This window comes from Sinocyclocheilus anshuiensis, unplaced genomic scaffold, assembly GCF_001515605.1.
Source record: "Sinocyclocheilus anshuiensis isolate Anshui unplaced genomic scaffold, SAMN03320099.WGS_v1.1 scaffold702, whole genome shotgun sequence".
Classification (NCBI taxonomy): Eukaryota; Metazoa; Chordata; class Actinopteri; order Cypriniformes; family Cyprinidae; genus Sinocyclocheilus; species Sinocyclocheilus anshuiensis.
Window position 1 is genome coordinate 2,922,040 of NW_015548184.1, and position 23,033 is coordinate 2,945,072.

General features: G+C 36.4%; 1 protein-coding gene across 1 annotated transcript in view; it reads right to left on the bottom strand.

Annotated features, from left to right (window-relative positions):
* Positions 1-23,033, bottom strand: part of LOC107704844 (receptor-type tyrosine-protein phosphatase U) — a 177,156-nt gene that overhangs the window by 9,417 nt on the left and 144,706 nt on the right. Inside the window, exons 19-28 of the mRNA XM_016507867.1 lie at positions 21,291-21,363; positions 20,956-21,032; positions 19,237-19,254; positions 15,662-15,698; positions 13,514-13,611; positions 11,375-11,491; positions 9,373-9,527; positions 8,006-8,141; positions 3,737-3,886; positions 981-1,295 (exon numbers count right to left, since the gene is read on the bottom strand). Coding sequence (XP_016363353.1) covers positions 981-1,295; positions 3,737-3,886; positions 8,006-8,141; positions 9,373-9,527; positions 11,375-11,491; positions 13,514-13,611; positions 15,662-15,698; positions 19,237-19,254; positions 20,956-21,032; positions 21,291-21,363 — 1,176 coding nt within the window. The remainder of the gene's footprint in view (positions 1-980; positions 1,296-3,736; positions 3,887-8,005; positions 8,142-9,372; positions 9,528-11,374; positions 11,492-13,513; positions 13,612-15,661; positions 15,699-19,236; positions 19,255-20,955; positions 21,033-21,290; positions 21,364-23,033) is intronic.

The following is a 23,033-nucleotide window of genomic DNA, read 5'->3' on the forward strand; positions in this document are numbered from 1 at the left end:
TACTTATACTCACGCTGTGATCAGCGGCAGCTGGATGCAATAATCGCATGCCAATGTGCATTGGCTCGTTTAGCTTACACTCGAAGTAGATTGGTCTCTCTAAGCGAGATCCCAATTCGTCGGTCATCCGACGTGACGTCGAGAGTGACTGACTGAAAGGGAACTGGAGTTCTGAGGAAAAATAGTTCTGCATGGGAAAATAAAAAAAAAAAGAGGGAAATGGGTTCTGAAAAGAAGAGGCTTCTGAAGTAAGTATATTTTACAGTGTAGCTGCTGAAATTATGATGATCAAGCAGGACAGTCAGAGGCCAACCCCCATAATCTAAAAACCCATATGGATTTCAATCTAAGAATGTGATATGAAATACATGAGATTCAATTGAATCACTATTTTGACTCATCTGTATTTGGAATATGTTGCAGCCTTAGAATTCACCATCCATACATATGAAACGCTGTACCCTTACTAAACCGAACTGAGCTGAAATTAAACGGGCGGGGACAGTGAGAATAGGCGAGAAAGAGGAAGAACATTAATGACAGCGAAGCAAGTGAGGTGATAAATATTAATACTTATGGACTGCAGAGAGCAATCATGCGAATGAATAAGAGGGAGAGACGTTAATCCACCACAGAGAGAAAAAGGAACAGATCGACTGCGAGAGTGACACTGAGTAACTGCCGGCATGTTAGCGCACGTCAGGGTTTTCAGAGAGCCGTGATCGAGAAGAGCACCGGAACGCCACTCCGCAAACTCAAAGGGAAGCTGTATGTAAATGAGACTTGACTATAAGCTTATGAATATAGAACATTTCACAGGGAGATTAAGAGAAGCTGGGGACAAAATAGCTTAAACGACTTCAAAGGACATGTGATGATGTGAATGCAAAAAGGCAACCGATAAAGATGTATTTTGAAGAAAAACTCCCAAAGTCCTTTTGGGCGCTGTTTTCAGTGGAACTTCTGGTGCTTTCACTTACCCAGGCAGAGTTTGATTGGTTCAGCTGATTCAACATGACCACAGAGGTGCAGCCGTAGTCAAACACCAGCCTCCAGAAGTCAGAGGTCGTGCCGGGCAGCGGGTGAGGGGTTACAATGAAGGCAGCAGGCCGGTGGAAACTATCCATCAGTGCCGCGTTGATGTAGTTGTTACTTTCTCCCTCAGTGGTCACCAGGAAGGCGAGGGCCCTGTCAGGTGGGAGAACGTCCATGCTGCGGTTCTTCTCGCGGTTTCGTGGTAACAAGGCAATGCTGCACTCCTCGACATCCAGATGAGGGGTCACCGAGTTTAGCGTCTGAGGGAAACAGAAATGGAACATTAATGTTGAGGACATTGATTTGTAGTATTTTTTTCTTTGCTCGAGACTTCATTGGCAACTTCAGTGAGGTCAGTGGGTTTATTATTGTGATGATGATGTGATGATCTAAAGTATATGACAAAAAAGTTGCAGAAGTTCAGAACGAGACATTTCAAATCAGTGTTGATATAATTTGTTTTGCCTAAAGATAAAACTATTACATTTTTTTGTAATAGTTTTTTACATATCACACTATCACATACTACAACACAAAATGTTTAGAAATTTGTCAAATGAAAAAACAAACAAACAAATAAACAAAAAACTACACAAAATTTGAGATGAAAAACTGAAGAGAAAAAAAACAACAACAACAACTTAAGAGATGTTAGCAACTAAAATAAAATAAATAAATGTCATTTAAAATGACAATCACATATAATCACAAAAACAAACTTAAATGAAAACAAACTATATAATATATAGTATATAGTATATAAATAATACTAAAATAACACTGTTTCAAATGCTGTTTTGGACTCGGGAAGACGTTGGGTTCTGAAAGCACATCAAGTCATTTTATCTCAAAAGACTAAATTTGATTCTTCATGAGAAGAGAGAAGAAAAGCAGAAAAAAACACTTTTCTGCTTCAGAGTAAACAAACAAACAAACTAAAACACTAATAAACTAATAAATAAATAAATTAGTGAGATAAAGTTTAAAATCAGAAATGAAGACAACTGTGAGATACAAAGTCACATTTAGAGATATGAAGTAATTAAAATAAATAAAGTAACACTGTGAAATATAAAGTCACAATTGGGAGAAATTAAGATGCAATTATGTAAAGTTCTTTGTTTTTCCACACAAAGCAGGAAAATTCATAAAAACAAAATGAAAAAGCTAAAGAAAGAAAGCAAGAAAGAAAGAAAGCTGAGTAGAAAACAACAATGTTTCTATGAGCTCATCAAAGTCAGGAAAAAGCATGACACATGCACTGTTCTGCCTGTGCAAACCAAAAGGTCAAGAGATTTGCAGTTCTCCACTACAGCCAAAGGAACCTCTAACAACAATCCAACAAAAAAGATGATGTCTACGTAAACATCAAAAATGTTTATATACAAAACCCATTATAATATCCTCCATCAGCACCTAATAACTATAGCACAAACTACACTCTGTAATCCAAAGCTGCCTTCCTGTACTTCTGTTTCAAAGCCTCAGTAAAAAATAGCCTATAATGAATGCATTATAATTCACCTGGAAAGTAAAGTCAGAAAACTGCAATGTAGAGTGCAGGAGAGCAAGGATAGTTCTGCCTGCCTTCCCCTGAATCAATAAAAGTATTCTCTGCAACACATGTGGAGTGGTACATCTTTTATTAAATAACCTTCACTGGCCTTTCGCTCCCTGAGGATCTGTGGCAAAGTGAAACACGGCTGACTACTGCTCCCAATGGACACGGAATGCAAGGTATTTCTTCTATTACACATTTTGCACTACTACCTTTATTGTTTATGTTCGAAAGTCTACGAAAACAATTAAACTTCTGTAATCAATAGCCTCCTAGTGAGAAACCTTCACCCAAGATGCCCACGTTTCCAGTGTATACAAATGAAATGAAAGATTCTGAGTTCTGAAAGAGTTTCCAACATTCTGTCGTTTATTACATCTCAGTTTTCTCATTGTTATGTGTGTAGGTGTACATACGCTACGGAATGGCCCCCTGTTGCCGCAGGCCTCATTCGTTGGAGTCGAAAAGATTATTTAAATGTCCTCTGAATGTCTAGCCACACTCAAAATACATTTATTCAACAGTATTGATCATTAATCTACGGGCAGCAGGTATGTCACACTTTGTGCAGCACAGAGTCTTGTTTGACTGCTGCCGTCAACCTTGCTTCGCTCCATTGAACAGATTTAGCATTTATAGAACTTCATAGAAAGTTATTTATGTGTAGAGGAATCTGAAAAATGTAATTTCCCTTGATCTTTGGAAATAAGAGTTTAATTTATGATGTAAACAACTTTAACTTTCAAAGCACAAACTTTCTGCCCTGTTCAGTTCATTATTTGAAACTAAGCTGCAAAAACAGACCCCAAGAGTATTATAATTATGCTATAGCAAGTGATGTTCATTTATAACAAGGTCCCTAAACATTTCTGTTCAACACTGATTGTATAGCATGTTTCACTAATATTGAAGAATAGGCTGTACAACCTGTGAGTAAGGCAGCTGTCTCTAAGACTAGTGTCATGTAGGACATTTCAGGTGACAAGCAATTTGTCTGCCGCCACTGACTGTGAAACTGCTACACAATGTGACTCAGCCAAAACCAATGTTTAAATGTACAATCATGTGGGATTTTGCACCAATGAGATCTCACAATCAAGACCTTGGGGAGAAATTATAAAACGATATATTGTTGACAAAGACCTGGAACTCCTCTCGTAGCTGTGAAGAGTTGCTCTGAGAATCCACCCTCAGCATCTCTTTGTAAGCCAGGGCGAACTCGTTTACCGGGATGACCGTCTCCCCACACAGACACGCCTCCAGGATGGCATCGTGAATAAATATGTACTGCTCCTGTTATATAGAGAGAGAAAGCAAAGACATAACTACACATGGCTTGCTGTAGACTTCAAATTTTGATTCAGACTTGACTGAAAGTGATAACGTCTGACTGGGTGTTATTACTCCAAGTTTAACGCATTCATGTGAATTTGCTTTTGTGTGCATGATAGGCAAGACATTAATGCATTAATCAGCCAATCACAATGACAAGGAGGCACTGCTTTCTGTGATTTTCTTTTACCTTTATTTCGAAATGAGCTCAAGCGAGGCCTCCCTTGGAAGCACTTTCTGCTGGTGTTACAACAAATTTCATCTATTTCATAATATTTGCTTTGATTTAGTTTAATTTTCTTTAAACTACTGTCTTCCTGAGAAAACACCATTGATAGATCAAGTAAGAAAAGATTAGAAAAGGAATGAGGAGAACAGAAAAGAGAGGACTGAAGGAGAAGTGAGAACGCATGCAAGACAAAGGACAATACAGAGTAAACAGACACCGATAACAGAATTTGTTTAACCTCAATGTTTCGATGTAAACAAAACTTGTGGCATGTTTCAAAGTGCACTGCGTGTGTATACATCGCTCTACATAAAACCCTCGCGGATGGATTTAATTAAAGCAGTTGGTAAATAATTGCTAATGTTTTAAACAGTCAAATGACTGTGGGATTTACATAATAAAGTTTGGATATGCAAATTTTGGAACATCTAAGCAAAGGCACTTGCCTGCGCAGAGCGGACAGATGCAACAGAGATTATTATTTGCATTTCACATCTATCAATACACACTTTTCACTGAATTTCAATGCTAAAGATTCTGAATATTCATAGCGACTCCTACAGAGCTTATGACTATGCAAATACAAGGGATGTCATGTAATAAGTCTCCTGCAATAGCTGGTTAAAGGGAATTATGGGGAAACGTGAGAGTCTGCACCTCTGTTTGGATCATGTTGATGCGGCGAGAGCAGAGGGTCTTCACACAGTTGTAGATGTCCACCACTCCTTCACACTCCGCCATGTCCAGCATTACATCCAGCACGATATAGCAGCCTGTCCTGCCTGCTCCCACACTGAAGAGGAAGAACAAAAGACAGATAGCAAGATGTTCCTCAAAAATGATGACATTTGCTTTTTCTTCGATGGACATGAACTAAAGATCAGGCTGGTCAGCTGCCATAAGTCCTGTTTGACATGGAAGGATGTGAACATTCAAAGTCCCATGTAACAGCTGACAGTAAAAACTATCAAAAAGTACCAAAAAGGTTTACCATGGGTTTTTGACACTGTACAATGGTAAAACCAGATTTCTGGACATGTATCATGGTCACATCAGGTTTTTGAACATGTAACATGATATTCCCACCATTCTTTGAGTTCCTTGGAGTATTTTTCAAGCAAAACATTTCACAAGAAGTTTGTTTGGTTTTATATTATATAAATGTATATATTCAGGTATATATTCACACAGATACCTTTTAAAAGTTTGTGGTAAGTACGTTTTAAGTAATTAGGGTAAGTAACTAAGTAGTTCTATTCAGGGAGTATGCAACAAATTGATCAAAAGAGTCAGTAAAGACATTTGTAATATTACAAAATATTTATATTTCAAATGAATGCTGTTCTTTTAAACTTTCTGTTCATCAAAGAATCCTAAAAAAGTATTACACTTTACACAAAAATATTACACAGCACAGCTGTTTTCAATGATTTCTGAAAGATCATGTGACACTGAAGACTGGAGTAATGGCTGCTGAAAATTTAGCTTACCATAAATTACATTTTAAATAGTGCTGTCAAACGATTAATCGCGATTAATCACATCCGAAATAAGTTTTTCTTTACATAATATATGTATGTGTACTGTGTATATTTATTATGCATATATAAATACACACACATACAGTAAATATTTTGAAAATATTTACATGTATATATTTATATGATTATATTTGATATTATATATAAATATATTGAACATATAAACATAACATATTTTTCTTAAATATATACATGCATGTGTTTGTATTTATATATACATAATAAATATACACATTATACACACATATTATGTAAACAAAAACTTTTATTTTGGATGCGATTAATCACGATTAATCGTTTGACAGCACTAATTTAAAAATATATTCAAACAGAAAACAGTTGTTTTACATTGTAATAATGTTTCACAATATCATTGTTTTTTTATCAAATAAGTGCAGCATTGGTGAGATTTTGAACAGACATATACATTTCTGGCTGAAAAACATTAGCAGCTCTAATATGATGAAATACAGAGCTCCATACCTGCAGTGGACCACCACAGGCCCTGCGTCAAGTGGCGTGGAGGATTTGACCCGCCGGATGAAGGCTAACAGACCCGTGGCGTGGTATGGGACTCCATGCTCAGGCCATGATGTAAAGTGAAACTGACATACTTCGTGTTTGGCGGAGTATCCTCTCTGAAAGACAAACAGGCTCCAAAAATTCAATTATAATTAATACGCATCAAAATTTATATAATTTTTTTTTTTTTGCCATTTTAATTAGAGGAACATTGAGATATAAGAAACTTAAACCCGAATTGTCCATACAAGCATCTTGGCTCAATGTGTAAAGGCATACCACCACACCACGGCTCCAACATAGATTAGCAATTTTTTACATTTTACTACTATTTTTATTTAATCGAGACAAATCGCAGCTGGACTGTTTTTTATTGGATGAAAAAGAAAATTCCTATTGGCTCAAAAATCTGAGGTGACTCACTTCTGGAGTTTGTATTCCTCATGGCTCAAAGACACCAAGGCAAACTCAGATGAATTAGCAAAAGCGCCAGTGAAATAGACACCCAGCTCTGTGGTCCCACTCAGGGGAGGTGCGTACATCTACCTGACAGGCCACTAAGAGCAGGGTGCGAACTACGGGGGAGCTAGGGGGAGCTCGGCTCCCCTTAATAAGACATGGGCTCCCCTGAAAACGTGATTTGTGAAATTTTGGGGGGTCTCAAAAAATATTGACAATGTGTTATTTTGACGTGCAATTTCAGTTTTGTGTAATGTGATCATCGTGGGTAGCTGTGAAGAGTTGCTCTGAGAATCCACCCTCAGCATCTCTTTGTAAGCCAGGGCGAACTCGTTTACCGGGATGACCGTCTCCCCACACAGACACGCCTCCAGGATGGCATCGTGAATAAATATGTACTGCTCCTGTTATATAGAGAGAGAAAGCAAAGACATAACTACACATGGCTTGCTGTAGACTTCAAATTTTGATTCAGACTTGACTGAAAGTGATAACGTCTGACTGGGTGTTATTACTCCAAGTTTAACGCATTCATGTGAATTTGCTTTTGTGTGCATGATAGGCAAGACATTAATGCATTAATCAGCCAATCACAATGACAAGGAGGCACTGCTTTCTGTGATTTTCTTTTACCTTTATTTCGAAATGAGCTCAAGCGAGGCCTCCCTTGGAAGCACTTTCTGCTGGTGTTACAACAAATTTCATCTATTTCATAATATTTGCTTTGATTTAGTTTAATTTTCTTTAAACTACTGTCTTCCTGAGAAAACACCATTGATAGATCAAGTAAGAAAAGATTAGAAAAGGAATGAGGAGAACAGAAAAGAGAGGACTGAAGGAGAAGTGAGAACGCATGCAAGACAAAGGACAATACAGAGTAAACAGACACCGATAACAGAATTTGTTTAACCTCAATGTTTCGATGTAAACAAAACTTGTGGCATGTTTCAAAGTGCACTGCGTGTGTATACATCGCTCTACATAAAACCCTCGCGGATGGATTTAATTAAAGCAGTTGGTAAATAATTGCTAATGTTTTAAACAGTCAAATGACTGTGGGATTTACATAATAAAGTTTGGATATGCAAATTTTGGAACATCTAAGCAAAGGCACTTGCCTGCGCAGAGCGGACAGATGCAACAGAGATTATTATTTGCATTTCACATCTATCAATACACACTTTTCACTGAATTTCAATGCTAAAGATTCTGAATATTCATAGCGACTCCTACAGAGCTTATGACTATGCAAATACAAGGGATGTCATGTAATAAGTCTCCTGCAATAGCTGGTTAAAGGGAATTATGGGGAAACGTGAGAGTCTGCACCTCTGTTTGGATCATGTTGATGCGGCGAGAGCAGAGGGTCTTCACACAGTTGTAGATGTCCACCACTCCTTCACACTCCGCCATGTCCAGCATTACATCCAGCACGATATAGCAGCCTGTCCTGCCTGCTCCCACACTGAAGAGGAAGAACAAAAGACAGATAGCAAGATGTTCCTCAAAAATGATGACATTTGCTTTTTCTTCGATGGACATGAACTAAAGATCAGGCTGGTCAGCTGCCATAAGTCCTGTTTGACATGGAAGGATGTGAACATTCAAAGTCCCATGTAACAGCTGACAGTAAAAACTATCAAAAAGTACCAAAAAGGTTTACCATGGGTTTTTGACACTGTACAATGGTAAAACCAGATTTCTGGACATGTATCATGGTCACATCAGGTTTTTGAACATGTAACATGATATTCCCACCATTCTTTGAGTTCCTTGGAGTATTTTTCAAGCAAAACATTTCACAAGAAGTTTGTTTGGTTTTATATTATATAAATGTATATATTCAGGTATATATTCACACAGATACCTTTTAAAAGTTTGTGGTAAGTACGTTTTAAGTAATTAGGGTAAGTAACTAAGTAGTTCTATTCAGGGAGTATGCAACAAATTGATCAAAAGAGTCAGTAAAGACATTTGTAATATTACAAAATATTTATATTTCAAATGAATGCTGTTCTTTTAAACTTTCTGTTCATCAAAGAATCCTAAAAAAGTATTACACTTTACACAAAAATATTACACAGCACAGCTGTTTTCAATGATTTCTGAAAGATCATGTGACACTGAAGACTGGAGTAATGGCTGCTGAAAATTTAGCTTACCATAAATTACATTTTAAATAGTGCTGTCAAACGATTAATCGCGATTAATCACATCCGAAATAAGTTTTTCTTTACATAATATATGTATGTGTACTGTGTATATTTATTATGCATATATAAATACACACACATACAGTAAATATTTTGAAAATATTTACATGTATATATTTATATGATTATATTTGATATTATATATAAATATATTGAACATATAAACATAACATATTTTTCTTAAATATATACATGCATGTGTTTGTATTTATATATACATAATAAATATACACATTATACACACATATTATGTAAACAAAAACTTTTATTTTGGATGCGATTAATCACGATTAATCGTTTGACAGCACTAATTTAAAAATATATTCAAACAGAAAACAGTTGTTTTACATTGTAATAATGTTTCACAATATCATTGTTTTTTTATCAAATAAGTGCAGCATTGGTGAGATTTTGAACAGACATATACATTTCTGGCTGAAAAACATTAGCAGCTCTAATATGATGAAATACAGAGCTCCATACCTGCAGTGGACCACCACAGGCCCTGCGTCAAGTGGCGTGGAGGATTTGACCCGCCGGATGAAGGCTAACAGACCCGTGGCGTGGTATGGGACTCCATGCTCAGGCCATGATGTAAAGTGAAACTGACATACTTCGTGTTTGGCGGAGTATCCTCTCTGAAAGACAAACAGGCTCCAAAAATTCAATTATAATTAATACGCATCAAAATTTATATAATTTTTTTTTTTTTGCCATTTTAATTAGAGGAACATTGAGATATAAGAAACTTAAACCCGAATTGTCCATACAAGCATCTTGGCTCAATGTGTAAAGGCATACCACCACACCACGGCTCCAACATAGATTAGCAATTTTTTACATTTTACTACTATTTTTATTTAATCGAGACAAATCGCAGCTGGACTGTTTTTTATTGGATGAAAAAGAAAATTCCTATTGGCTCAAAAATCTGAGGTGACTCACTTCTGGAGTTTGTATTCCTCATGGCTCAAAGACACCAAGGCAAACTCAGATGAATTAGCAAAAGCGCCAGTGAAATAGACACCCAGCTCTGTGGTCCCACTCAGGGGAGGTGCGTACATCTACCTGACAGGCCACTAAGAGCAGGGTGCGAACTACGGGGGAGCTAGGGGGAGCTCGGCTCCCCTATTTAAAGAGCAGTCACTCCAAATTCTCCACTAACACGCACACATACACGCAAAATGGGTGCACACATACACACACACAATTCACGTTCTACCCTAATCCTAGCAAAGAACCAATACTTATCAGCAGTGCTCAGTAGATTACTTAAAAATTGTAGTTCATTACTGAATACAAATTACATTATGAAAATTATAGTTAGTAACGTAATCTATCACATTCCACATTTTAGGTACTTTTTGATTACTTTTGACCTAACTCATTTATCATTGATTTGAATAGGATAATCTTAAACCATCAACAACATGAAGTGCATTAAATGCATTAAATATTACGTCAAGATTTCCCAAACTGGGGTTTATGAAGGAACTACAGGGGGTCCGTGAAAAGCTAATAATTAATCTTAAAAATGTTAAATAAAAAAAAAAAATTAATTAAAACAAGCAAAATAAAACATTAACTAAAGATTCAATAATTTATTTTATATTTTATTTATTTTTCATTTATTTTATTCTTTATTGCCTCTCAATTTTACATGTAATTATAGTTGCATGACTAGTGGCTGGTATTTATGTGCAATACATAAGCAATAAGCTTTTTGTTTTAGAAAGGAAAATTTAAAAGATAAAAAAGATAAATTAGGAAGAATCAATGAATTTACTGCCATTTTGTGAAAATTAAGTTAATCAAGTTATCAATAAAAAAGTAACTGATTATAAAACAAATGAACATTTTAAAACACAATACAGTCTAATTACAAGTATACATTTTTTTAAATCTGATTACTTAATCCAGATTACATAAAATCACTGCACTGCTCATTGCAGCACATATGAGAGATTATTAAAGGGCCAGAAATACTTGATTCTAATTGATCAATCATGGCAGTCAGAGATCAAATCATTTTGTATCATGATGCTAAACTGTATAGATGATATAAGAAAATTGATTTCCGACATGGCTGTGATAGTTTCACATCTCTCATATCACTCTCACATAACAAAATTATTTCAACTCAAATCAATAATTCATGTCCATTTTATTTATTTATTTATTTGTTAAGTAGCCATGTAATAAGCAGGGTAATGTGGAGTAACATGATACAAGATTGGGGATACAAGACCTTATCATCCTGTCTGCATTTATTTTGTGATAATGGCCTGCTGACTGTACATTAACTCGTGCATAATAGATTGCATCATATCAAAGGGCAGAGCAAATCTTTCTCAAAAAGTGTGAGAAATAAGAGCGTGTTGGAGCCGTGGCTTAGAGGTGGTATGGTGCTCATGCGGGAGATACAACCCTTCTTTTCCCCATCAGTTCCTGTCCTGTCTCTAGAGGAAGAGAAATCATTTCATACCCGCTCCAGGGCAAAAGTTCGCACTGTGTACTCCGCCAGAGTTTCAGTCTTCAGCAGTGTGATCTTAATGTCTCCGTACATCTCTGACTCATCTGGCCAATACTTGCAGCACTTCACCTAAAAGACAAACCAAGATAAGCAAACTCAGGTTAGAAAACATTAGAAGTCCACAGCAGCATGATACTAGCATTGGGTGATATATGATACTGTATATTTCAAATGGTTTTGCTGGCAATATAAAATTAAACAACATCATGAATAATGAGAAGATTTTAATGCACAATTAAGTTTCCTAAAAAGCATGTCATTACATTAGTTTCATGATTCTTACTTGTGTTAGTATGAAAGTGTTAAGACAGATGTTTCGACAGCTTCTCTGATTAAAACGTCAGGAGCAAAAATGGTATTCAATTCAGAAAATTTGATTGATTTTCCTGTATCAGTTCAAACTGTCTGCGCATTAACTGATTAAAAAACTTGGACATATATTAGAATGTTTTTAAAAAAAAATACATGAAGGTGAATACTAGTGCATACAAATGAAAAATATTAAATATAATTCTTTGAATACATTTAATTCAATGCTACACAGAAAAACACCCTTGATTACTTTTAATCATCTTAAGATATTTCAAAGCAAATACATAAACAGAGATGTATACATTGCCAAAAGCTAAAAACAACATATTTTAATTTGATATATTATACTTATATCTTAAACCTTCTGGTCTCTGAGTTAAAGCTTTACAGCAATCAAACTGATGAAGTGAAAGAACTCCCTCCTTGTGTACTGTAAACCAGGTTTATTTCTACACGCCTATTACCGTTACACGAACTGTTAGATTTGCTGTCGGACCTAAGCCATCATCCATTTATCCCTGCTGTTCACAGCTTTTATCATAAAAAGGGAAAGCGTATTTTTCATAGTAGAGCCCCTATTTCATAAGAGGGCAGGGATGGGCCGTTAAGAGGACTGTTGGCAGCAGACACCGTCTCCGAAGCACTGAAGGAGCTGATGCGGGGTGTGGAGAGGAAAATGAAAGAGGAAATTATGTCGGAGGAAGAAAAGGAGGTGGTTTAACGAGTGGGCCACAAAACAAGGAAGCAGAATGCATTACATGAGTGTGGGAATTATGATACTTCAAATCTCATTTTTAGTTTGACAGCAAAACAGACGTATTTATATAATGCGAGCACGATAAGTGTACTGTACTGCACATAACAAATGTATTGTGGTGGTACAGTGATGGTATCCAATTATAATATCACGGGACTTTAATATACACCATATTGAATGCAGTAACAATAAAGTATCATGTAGTAGTACCATGGATTTTTGGACCGGAGTTATTATTTTCATGTAATAGTAGATATTAAAATTCTACACAATTTTGTCTAAATAAATTAGAAATAAAACTAAAATTAATCATAAATGCTACTGTACAAGTGAATTTAGGCATTATAATGTACAGTGGGAAAATGGATATTCATTTTGGGATTCGCTGAAGATTGCATTTAAATGTGCTATTAAATTATTATTGTTTTGAAAGATTGAGTGTTACATGATGGCTACCATGTAAAATAGTAGAAATGAGAATGCACTTTTAAATATGAAATATCCACCAATACAATAAATAAACAAATATAAAACACCTCTAAATCAGCTGATATATGTACCTGTATGTAACTGACATATGCATAAGTGCTTCCCTACATGGCTTTGTATATTTTATGGAACATGAATATGGTAATCATTATGGTAACCATGCTATATATCAGAGCACTATCATAACCGAATATCATGTAAGGATATTTATCATGGTATTTACATGATACTCCAAAGTCCAAATAAACCCTGTATTTTCATGGTGCTAAATGGTCATTTTTGTGCATACAGTAATCACATATAAAAACATAAAAAGTAAAACTATGGTTTTATCAAGAAAAAGTGACCATGACTGATGAATGGAAAATGCTGACGTTAAATCAATTTACATATAATTTCCAAGCACAGATAAGTGTAACAGACCCACAAATACACAAAGATTTCGAGGTGATGACTGAATGAAATGTGTATGGTTGAGAATGGGTCTTTAGTTGATGGGTTAGTGTGCAGATGAGGAAGGATCTAGAACATACCCTGCCCACCTCCACTAGCTTGGTGATCATGACGATACTAAAGCAGTTTTCTTGCCAAACCATCCTCCAAAAATCATACACTGTCTCCTGCTTGGGCCCTGCAAACAGACAAACACACACACACAAACACATATTCAATGAATGGCAGCCAGTGCCCCAGACGGCGGGTTTAATTTACCAAGTGTCATTGCATGTTATAAGGCAGTTCAGTAATCCAGAGCCTCACACAGAGTAATTCAATAGCAGACATTTCTGGTGAATGGAACCGTTTTTAACCTCAGCAGGATGTGGCTCTCTGATAGAAAAAGCTAATTTCTCCCATCAATTGAGTCTGCCTCGAAATTCAATTAGGGGGAAAAGACAGACACACCACAAACATGTAATGATTTATTTATGGGAGATCTGAAACGATGAGAGATGAGGGTGACCTTGTTTTAGTAGAGCTGTGAAAGGGATAGAGGGCGGTTCATGTCTGATGTTTCTCTCACATGCACACACATTGTTTCTTCTGTCATGGTGGGGGAATTTCCAATGACTTCTATTCTTTGGAAACTAAGCTACAGAAAGCTTTTTGCATGCTGAGAATGAAAGTAATACATTGTTTAGTATATTCATGAAGTCGGTTTCCTAGTAAGGACAGTTGGCTGGTATCCAAATGTAGGTGATTTCAGGTTTTATGGTCTTTCACTGTTTTACTGTCTTTGACCACACAGACTGTACATCATTCTACTTATTAAACAACTACTTACAAGATATATAAACAATAAAACTTAAAATATGGCACCAGATTTACTAAACAGAGCGAATGCATTTCTATAAAGACCAACACAATCGACCAAGTGGGGCAAAAATTAGCGTAGGGTCGCAGACAAGCAGAACTGATGATAATCAGGTGTGGGTAATCTACTAACAACACAGGCACAAAATGAGTAAAGGGGCGGTCACATTGCACTTTTCTTTCCATTGACTTGTATTCATACGCATGCGAATGTGTCAGACTGGAAACGCAAGCCCGTGTGAAAAGTTTCGCATTTCGCTGCGCTCCAAAGTTCAAGCTTGGTGAACTCTGACCTGCGAATTAGCATCACGTGAAACTGTGTGACCAACAGCAGATCGATACGTCACAGCATGACCTCTTAGCTGAATTTTAAAAGAACATAAATGTAAAATTGCAGCGCTGCAGGATAGTGGAGTAGATTGTATGTTTTTACATTTTAGATGTATTATTATTTGTTATGTGTTGAATTTCGGCTTTTAAAAAGACTCTGCAGAGCATGACGTCAAATCACGACCAATGCAGCGTCCGAGGAAATTGACCCTTCGCAAAAGTCCGCCCTCCTTGGTTACTGTTGCTAAAAGAGGGTTTTAATGCCAAAAAGAGGGTTTACACAGGTGTGTGCTGTTAGTAAATCTGTCCCATAACATTTTTCAAATCAAGGATGTCCCTGAATGTCCTCACTCTGCAAAAATAATTAATTGAGCTGTATTTTTGTCTTGTTTTCCAGTAAAAAATATCCTTAAACCTTTCCTTAAAAATAAATAAGCAAAATTGCATAAGAATTTAAGATTTGGTTTCATATTGAATTAATTTGTATTTTTCTTACCCCTTTGGCAAACTGCTTTTTCTTGTTTTCAATATAAATTGAGTGATGTTTATGGTTGAATGGAGAGAAAAATTGCAAATGACATAAAACCAAATAAAGGATGTAAAGGTCAAATGATTTTCTACAGATGTTCAATTATTCAAAAACAAGACAAAAATATTAGGAAAATGATTTTGCAGTACACACAATCTGTCTGAGATGAGCCAAGGTCCTGCAGTCATTGTGCTGGTGGTTTTGATGGGGATCTCGGGTAAGAAGACAGCAGGTGGTAATCCTGACTCTGCTGCACCATCTCTACTCACACACCTCTATAATTTCCTGGATCAGAACTCATTAGATTCCATCTGGAGGATGTCTGTGTTCTGAAGGTTTCAGTCTCATACACACACAAACCCAAAGGCTCAGACTGAAGAGAGGAAAGAGGCTCTCCCTCCTGGGACTGGACACTGCCAGACTGAACCATATAAACACACACACACACACACACACACACACACACATCCATCTATCCATCCACAAGTCTTGTCCAGACAAAGATACTCACCCTGAGTGGCGATGAAGTGGTTGGATCGATGGTAACCCTAAAAAGAAAGAAAGAGAGGTGACGTGCTGTGTAAGCCATTTGTGTCCTAGAAAAATCACTTGTGTGTATCTCACTCCTCTTTAGAGTACAAATGCTCTTCAGAGATCCAAGGTCTTTAGTTCTAGATGTCCAGTTCAAATGACTGCTTTGAAAGCTACTATTTGAAATTAACCAACATTTATTTGGACTGCAAGCAGAACGGTTTGATAATCTGTAGGTTACTGAGATAAAATAAGGGTCATCTCAACATGGCGAGTAGTTTCATCAAGTTTATTTCCTAGAACAGAAAATGAGGCTCTAAATTAGGATGACACCAGCTCTGAGCACACAAATCTACACTATAACAAACCAAACAAAGCAAAACCTACATGAATCATTCAAACTGATTGACTAAAAAGAATCTGACCTCCCAACACTACTTAAGAAATTCTAAGGAAAGCCTGTTTCAGTATTGACAACATAACTTACTGCATAACTCAAAAGCTACTTTAGTTTGAAAACTAAAAGCAAATTGAAAAATGTAAGTCAAGTTAGTAGGATAGCTAGTAGTGTTTGTTACTCTCTAACACTATTAATAAGTCTGAGGCACAAAGAGCAAACAAACAAAAAGGCACCCTGCTACAAAAGTAATACTCAATTGCCCAAACATAAAACTCATCATGGGGGACATGAGCTCCCTACACGATTCCTCTATCAGCTCATGTTTGGAATGTACAGGGAGAAAGAAACTCTAGGAACATCTCAAAACATGCAATTTATTCATCAAAGCTAAGCCTTTTCAAAGAACTACCTGGGGATGCTCCCAAAAATTGGATCTGTTTTCATTAAACAGACGTTAGCGGAATAATAGAGACATGTTCTTCATTGTTGCTGAGCATTTGCTGCTCCATTTAGAACACTGCAGACGCCCACTACATTTTAGATTGGGCCAAGCTATTTCCTGCACACTGTACAAACAAACATAAAAACAGATACACTGTAGATGGAAAAATAAATTGTGGGGGATGCTTGTTCCACACTGAAAGGATTCATCAGTCTATGGGGTTTGGAGAATACAAGGGATGCAGGGAAAACATTGGGAAGATAACTGGTCCAAAAGAGCTTTGTTCTGCTGATTCAGTAGTAGCATGATTTTCTATTACTTATACCAGGGGTCTTCAAACATTTTTTTTAATGTCAGGGACCCTCAAATATGATGATCCCATTGTCAGTGATTCTCTACATAAAGGCAGCTACTGTACATATTTTCATATATAAAGACTCAATTATATTGTGTGATAAAAAGTATATTATAAAACAACAGATTAATAATTAAAAATTGATTTAATGTCATCATTAGTAAAAAAGCAAATTATTCAAATATTATATTGAATATGATAGATGTAAAAACCCCAAAACATTTTAAAATAAATGTAAATTTGCATATTTTAGTATATACAAATACATTTGTATACACAGAATTATTATTTTTTTTTAAATAGGCTGCCTATAAAATAAAATATGCAATTATTATTGATTTCCAACTTTAAACAGTTTTTTTTTTACATTCTTCAAATGTGTGAAAAATGGATAATTAACAAGTTCATACATTACCAATGACCTTTTTGTTTGACTTCTGAGTTTACATCTTGCAATTTAGTTTTTGTTTCCACCACAGAGTAACAAATAATAAGTAATTGCGACTTTTTATATTCAGATTAATTCCGATTTTTCTTCTCAGAACTGCAAGTGATAAACTCTCAGTTTATATTTTGCAATTCTGCGTTAGTATCTCACAATTCTGAGAAAAAAGTCAGAATTGCGAAAAAAAAAAGTAAGACAAAATGTCGCAATTGCCTTAAAGTTTTACCTTACATACCTATTTATAAGGTATGTTTTTGCCGAAACCATACTATATAGATCTCAAAATCTGGCTTTTATTAGAAAGATAACCATGGTCAAAGAGCAAAGAGCAGCCATATAGGCTTGGGAAAAAAAATAAATGAAGGTGTAGTACATTACGCAGCAGTACAAGTGGATTTATAGCACACTAACAGGGACCATCCCGCTGGAGAAAATGTGAGGTACGTGTTTTGCTCAAGGGCACGATAGCAATAGGGGATCTCAGTAATGATTCAGTTCATGGGTCACCCTATCTGCCATCAAATCCATGATGATCGTATCACAAGCCCAAAGCTGCAACTATCCCAATGTAGCCGAAATGCAGCGATTTTTCAAGATGATGATACAATACATCATGCTTAAAGTTATATATTTAATGGCTGATTTGAAAATAGAAGGAAAGTTCACAGGACACAGAAGCTCATTAAAGGGAGAAAAAAAAAATAACAAAAAAGGCTTGACAAAACACTTTACAACACTTAGCAACTCAAAACTCTGAAACAATGCTATAAACGCACTGCATAAAAATCACTCAAGACATCAAAATGGTTAAAGCAAAATGTCTCTATTTACTCAAAACATTTTATAATAACTTTCAAATCAACTAATTTTTTTTAATAATATTCTCATATATTCATATTTAAAAATGCACAACTACTAATCTGTTGTATAATGATTATATAATTTTATTTATGAAAGTTCTTATGAAGTGTCACCCTGCTCTTTTTCATACATTCATCAACCACAATAGGAGCCCTGCTGGAAAAAAAAATGGCTTAAACCAGCCTCAGGTAGTTTGCTGGTCTTAGCTGGTTTAATCGGGTCTAGTTAGTCTCCCAGCCTGTCAAGTTGGTGTTTAGCTGTTCGGTCAGATGGTCTTCCAGTCTGATCAGCTGACAAATGCCCCAAACCCATCTAGATCCAGCAAACCTGCTTTTTTTGTTCAGTTTTAAAGGTGCATTCTATTGGCGCATGAGCTGCCTGTTTATTTTCTTCAAATTTAGACTTTGTTAGACTTTAGCAAATCACTGTTAGATAACACAAAGTTTGATTCTGCTGAAGTTGAGGTGCAGTTCAGTAGCATAAAATTCATGGATTGGTAAGTTTAAAGGTTGGATTCAATCTTACAGACTGCTGAAGACAGCTTGGATGGGGGAAAAAATCTGGTTTTAAGGAGGTTTTAGGCACTTTTCAACTGGTCAGGTTTGGAGACTGGCTTCTTACCTGAGCACCAGCCTGGACAGGATAACCTTACACCAGCTAAGACCAGCAGACCCCCTTTCAGATGTTTTTTTCAACAACTATCCTACCACAAAGACTAACCTCCTGACCTTTGACCCCTCTCTCCACCTGTATTTAAAAAAAAATAGTGGAAATATAAAGGTGAAGAGAAGATTTTTTTTAACCTGAAACTATGAAAACTAGGTACCAGTAAGAAATAAGAAACATAACAGATGGAAGCTAAAAGTTTTATGCATCCACATTTAGGGACGAATATAAAGAAGATCTGTGTGACACAGAGCCACTTTTCTTCATGTTTAAGTAACCCAAACAGAGCAATGCCATGACACAAAAGGGGGGAGAAAAGAGAGCTATGGGGGAACAGAGGGAAAGAAAGCAGAGAGAAAGAAAAGAAAGAACAGTGAAGTACTTACTTCCCTGTTTATCCGAATCTACAGGGTCCAAGAGTCGAAGAGGTGGGGAAGGGGGGTAGAAAAAGACAAGACAGACTCTAGTTAATGAGAGGCTGAAGAGAGCTAGAGGATTAACAGATCACAGACAGAAAGAGAGAGAATTAGAAGAAGAAAGAAAGAGAGAGACTTGTATTAGCCAGCTAAGCTCTACGCCAGGGGACAGACACTTGAAATGGAGGCATATATTTTGGATGTGCAGGTGGGCAAATCTTTGCACACTAAACTCAAAGTGTGAAGTGTGTTATTTTTTCTGCCTCTAGCATCATCAAACACAATTGAAAAATAACCATTTATTTCAAACAGGCTTCCAGGACACTCCTTCCCTCTGCCATTGGTTTGACAAACTGATAGCCCCACCCCCAAACTCACTCCATTGGTTGAGTCAGTGTTGCTATGTGGGGCTGGTTCAAACAACAGAATGTTTTTAAAGTGCCTTTGCACTTCTCAGGGAAATCAACAAACAAATGGCTTTCAAAGACTAGGAAAGTATTTAGTACTGAAAGAATTACACACTTATCTTTTAAATTACTCCATTTATTCCTGTGTAAGCAAGTTGCTTTATTGGGCTGATTCAAGAGGTATTCAAAAGGAAAGAACAGCAATGAAAAGGAGTAAACACATTAAACAACAGAGCTGCACTCACTTTAATATGTTCCCTAATAGCCTCTACTTACTGCCAAGTTTACCAGAAACAGTAAAAAGAAGTATCCTTTCATCATTGGTCTTTTCTTGACTTTTTGTGCTTTTTTACACTCAAGGCCAAAATAAAATGAAAAAGAAAAAAAAATCAATTCTTGTTAAATTGGCCTATGCTCTGTTTTACTCCTGTATATTGGTTCATGCTGAAAACATTAACATTTCTTAGTATTTGAAAATAAACTGATATTATGGCCAATTATGACGTAGACAAAATACTACATACGTCACTATTCGTGACTATTCTTTCTCTTCATATTTCTTTGAAATCACTCAATGCTACATATACTTAGAGCATTCTATTCAGAATAAACACCATAATTCAGCAAATCACTTGCTGTATCCAAGGTCCTTGTCAAGGTGAGGAAATTAGCATCTTGTTTTAAACATTTTTAAATTGATAGTTTATGAGAATTAAGTCATTTTCTCATCATCATTTTGAAAATTCAACCATTCCTGTTCCACAGAAGAGGGTCACACAGGTTTTGAATGACATTGGGGGTAAACGGATGAACTATTGATTTAAGCACATAAGTGGAGAGGGTCCCATTAGGAGAAGGTGGTCCTGTCCAACCAGGTGCAAGCTTTGAATAGCAGGTTCAAAGAGGGCAAGGTTGGCTGACCATCTGTGCCCACCTGCCTCTTTATTAAAGGGGAAATCGGACACAAAATGACCCAAAAACACTTTGCCACACATGCCAGTAAGCTACACTTCACATCTGACCACACTCTAAAATCCTTTGGGAGCTCAGATATGCCAGGAAAGGAATAACAACCAAAAGTTTCACCCATCACAAAAAGGACAGCTAGTGGTCTGAAAAGTTTTCTATCAAAAGAGATATGATTATATGACACATACAGTATGGCAAGGCTAAGGGAGAGTGTCCACAAATATCGAATAACCTCCAGGGAAGCCACATAATAACAGAAACTGTGTGAATGTTTGTGAGTCTGGCTGAAGACAGTATGTGACTGCTGACTTACATCGATGTAATTGGCATTGATATAGTCGGAGTTGGGATCACCTAGCAGCGGGTGCAGTTTCACCCTGTGACGGTCATCTGAAACACAAAAACACAACCGCATGAGCACACTTTGTGGTGAACAGTGAACAGCAGAGGCAGTATGTGCAAATAAACAATGCTGTCAGCTAGTGAATTTCCAAAAGTGAATTTCCCCCTTTTACTTTTAGGAACATCAAAGCGTTACATTATCAGACATTTTGAAACTGAAGTTTTAACATCCATAGAATGTCTAAAGGCATTACTTTGAAATCATGATATTTTTGTACGCATACAAAGACTGAAAAAATGACTCACAACCCATCAGGGTATCGTGCCTTCCCTTAGTTTTATCCTTCTTCTTATTGATATCCCAGCCATCAAAGAAGCTCTACAAATATATGATTGAATATAAAGAAATAGAGAGTGAGAGAGAGAGAGAGAGAGAGAGAGAGAACATATTTGTTAGTTTTATAAAATCATTCTGATAAGACTTTGTCTAAAATGCATTTTATTAAAGACAAATTTTGACATAAGACCAGAGGTTCTGGATTACTTTGCAACCCAAAGACATGCATTTTGTGATAATACATTAAGCTAAATTTGAATACAATTCCACTTTCAAGGAGGATAAACATGATTTCATGCTTCTGCTGAACACAAAAAAGGTCATGTGAACAATTTTTTTTTAATGTGAACACTTCTTTTAATATCTGCAACTGCATATATTACTTAAAAAATGTTAAATTACACAGTGGACACCAGGTAAAGGAAAACTGAATGTTCAATATCATAGGCACAGCATCAGGTAGACCAAAAAACTTCTAACTGAACTGCTTTGCATCCTCGTCTTGTTTTAAATTCTCAGATGCTCCCAAACCCTATCAAATCTAGCATTCATTGAAATATAAATGTGAATATTCAACAAATTTCCACTTCAAACTAGATCTACTAGGTGTAAGCATTTAGACTGCCAATTCTAGTGAACTTCTATATATATTATATATAAATTACATAAAAGATGCCACTTGATTTATTTTAAGGGAAATACAGCATAAACAATTTTTAAACAAACCATTCATATATTCAAAAGAATATATACAGTGGGTACGGAAAGTATTCAGACCCCCTTCAATTTTTCACTCTTTGTTATATTGCAGCTAGATATGCCTTTCTGGTTAATACAGCAACACCTTTTTGCTTGTAGGACAGACCTCTACTCCCTGTTTTCCACTCTATCTAAACTAAAGATCCTGTCAATAAGCACTGATCAATGGACTGTACTTGTGGTCCGCAGAGAAATAAAGCTTATGAAACCCTGCCGTTACATTTGTGTGCTCTCAAACTCTGTATCTTTTCTGCTTATGAAGCGCAAAGACACTGACCTCAAACACACACATACACGCACAGTGTCACTATGTCCAGGAAAGTGCGTATTGATTTTTGAGTTGAATCTGTTTCACACTGGGGGGGAGAGTTTAATGAGTCCACAAGCTGAGCTCCTGAGAGGCAGGCTAGTGGCAGAGCTCTGATTATGTGGAGGGATGTTTTGTCTCGTAGCTCTGTGGACAACAACAGATAGAGGAGAGTCAACAGTCCGCACGAGTGCGGCACCGAAAGGAGATGCTCAAGCCGCATTCTGAGGAGAGAAAATTAGCCACGGAGGAAGAGAGGGAGGAAAAGAGATAGCAGTGTAGTGTGCTCTTTGTGCAGTAATGCTGAAGGGCTGTGTGACCTCTACTTTCATCTCAAAAACTGCTCCTCTGTAGTCCATGAGGGAGTGATGCCAACCTGTCCGTGAAGAACAGCTCAAACGTACTGCTCTGAAAGTTGGCCAAGTCACAACTGTGATACGTAATGTACAATACATCAAGGTTCATTACACACTGCTCTTTTACAACATATACTTATCACTTTACATCAGATTTGTTATTGTTAAGTAAAACTAAAACTGTTAAAAATCGTTTTCAGTAATTGAACTACACCTGTAATAAAACTAAATGTAAATATTAGATGAAAAACATACTGAAAAATTTGAAAATGGAAATAAGTATACTAAAA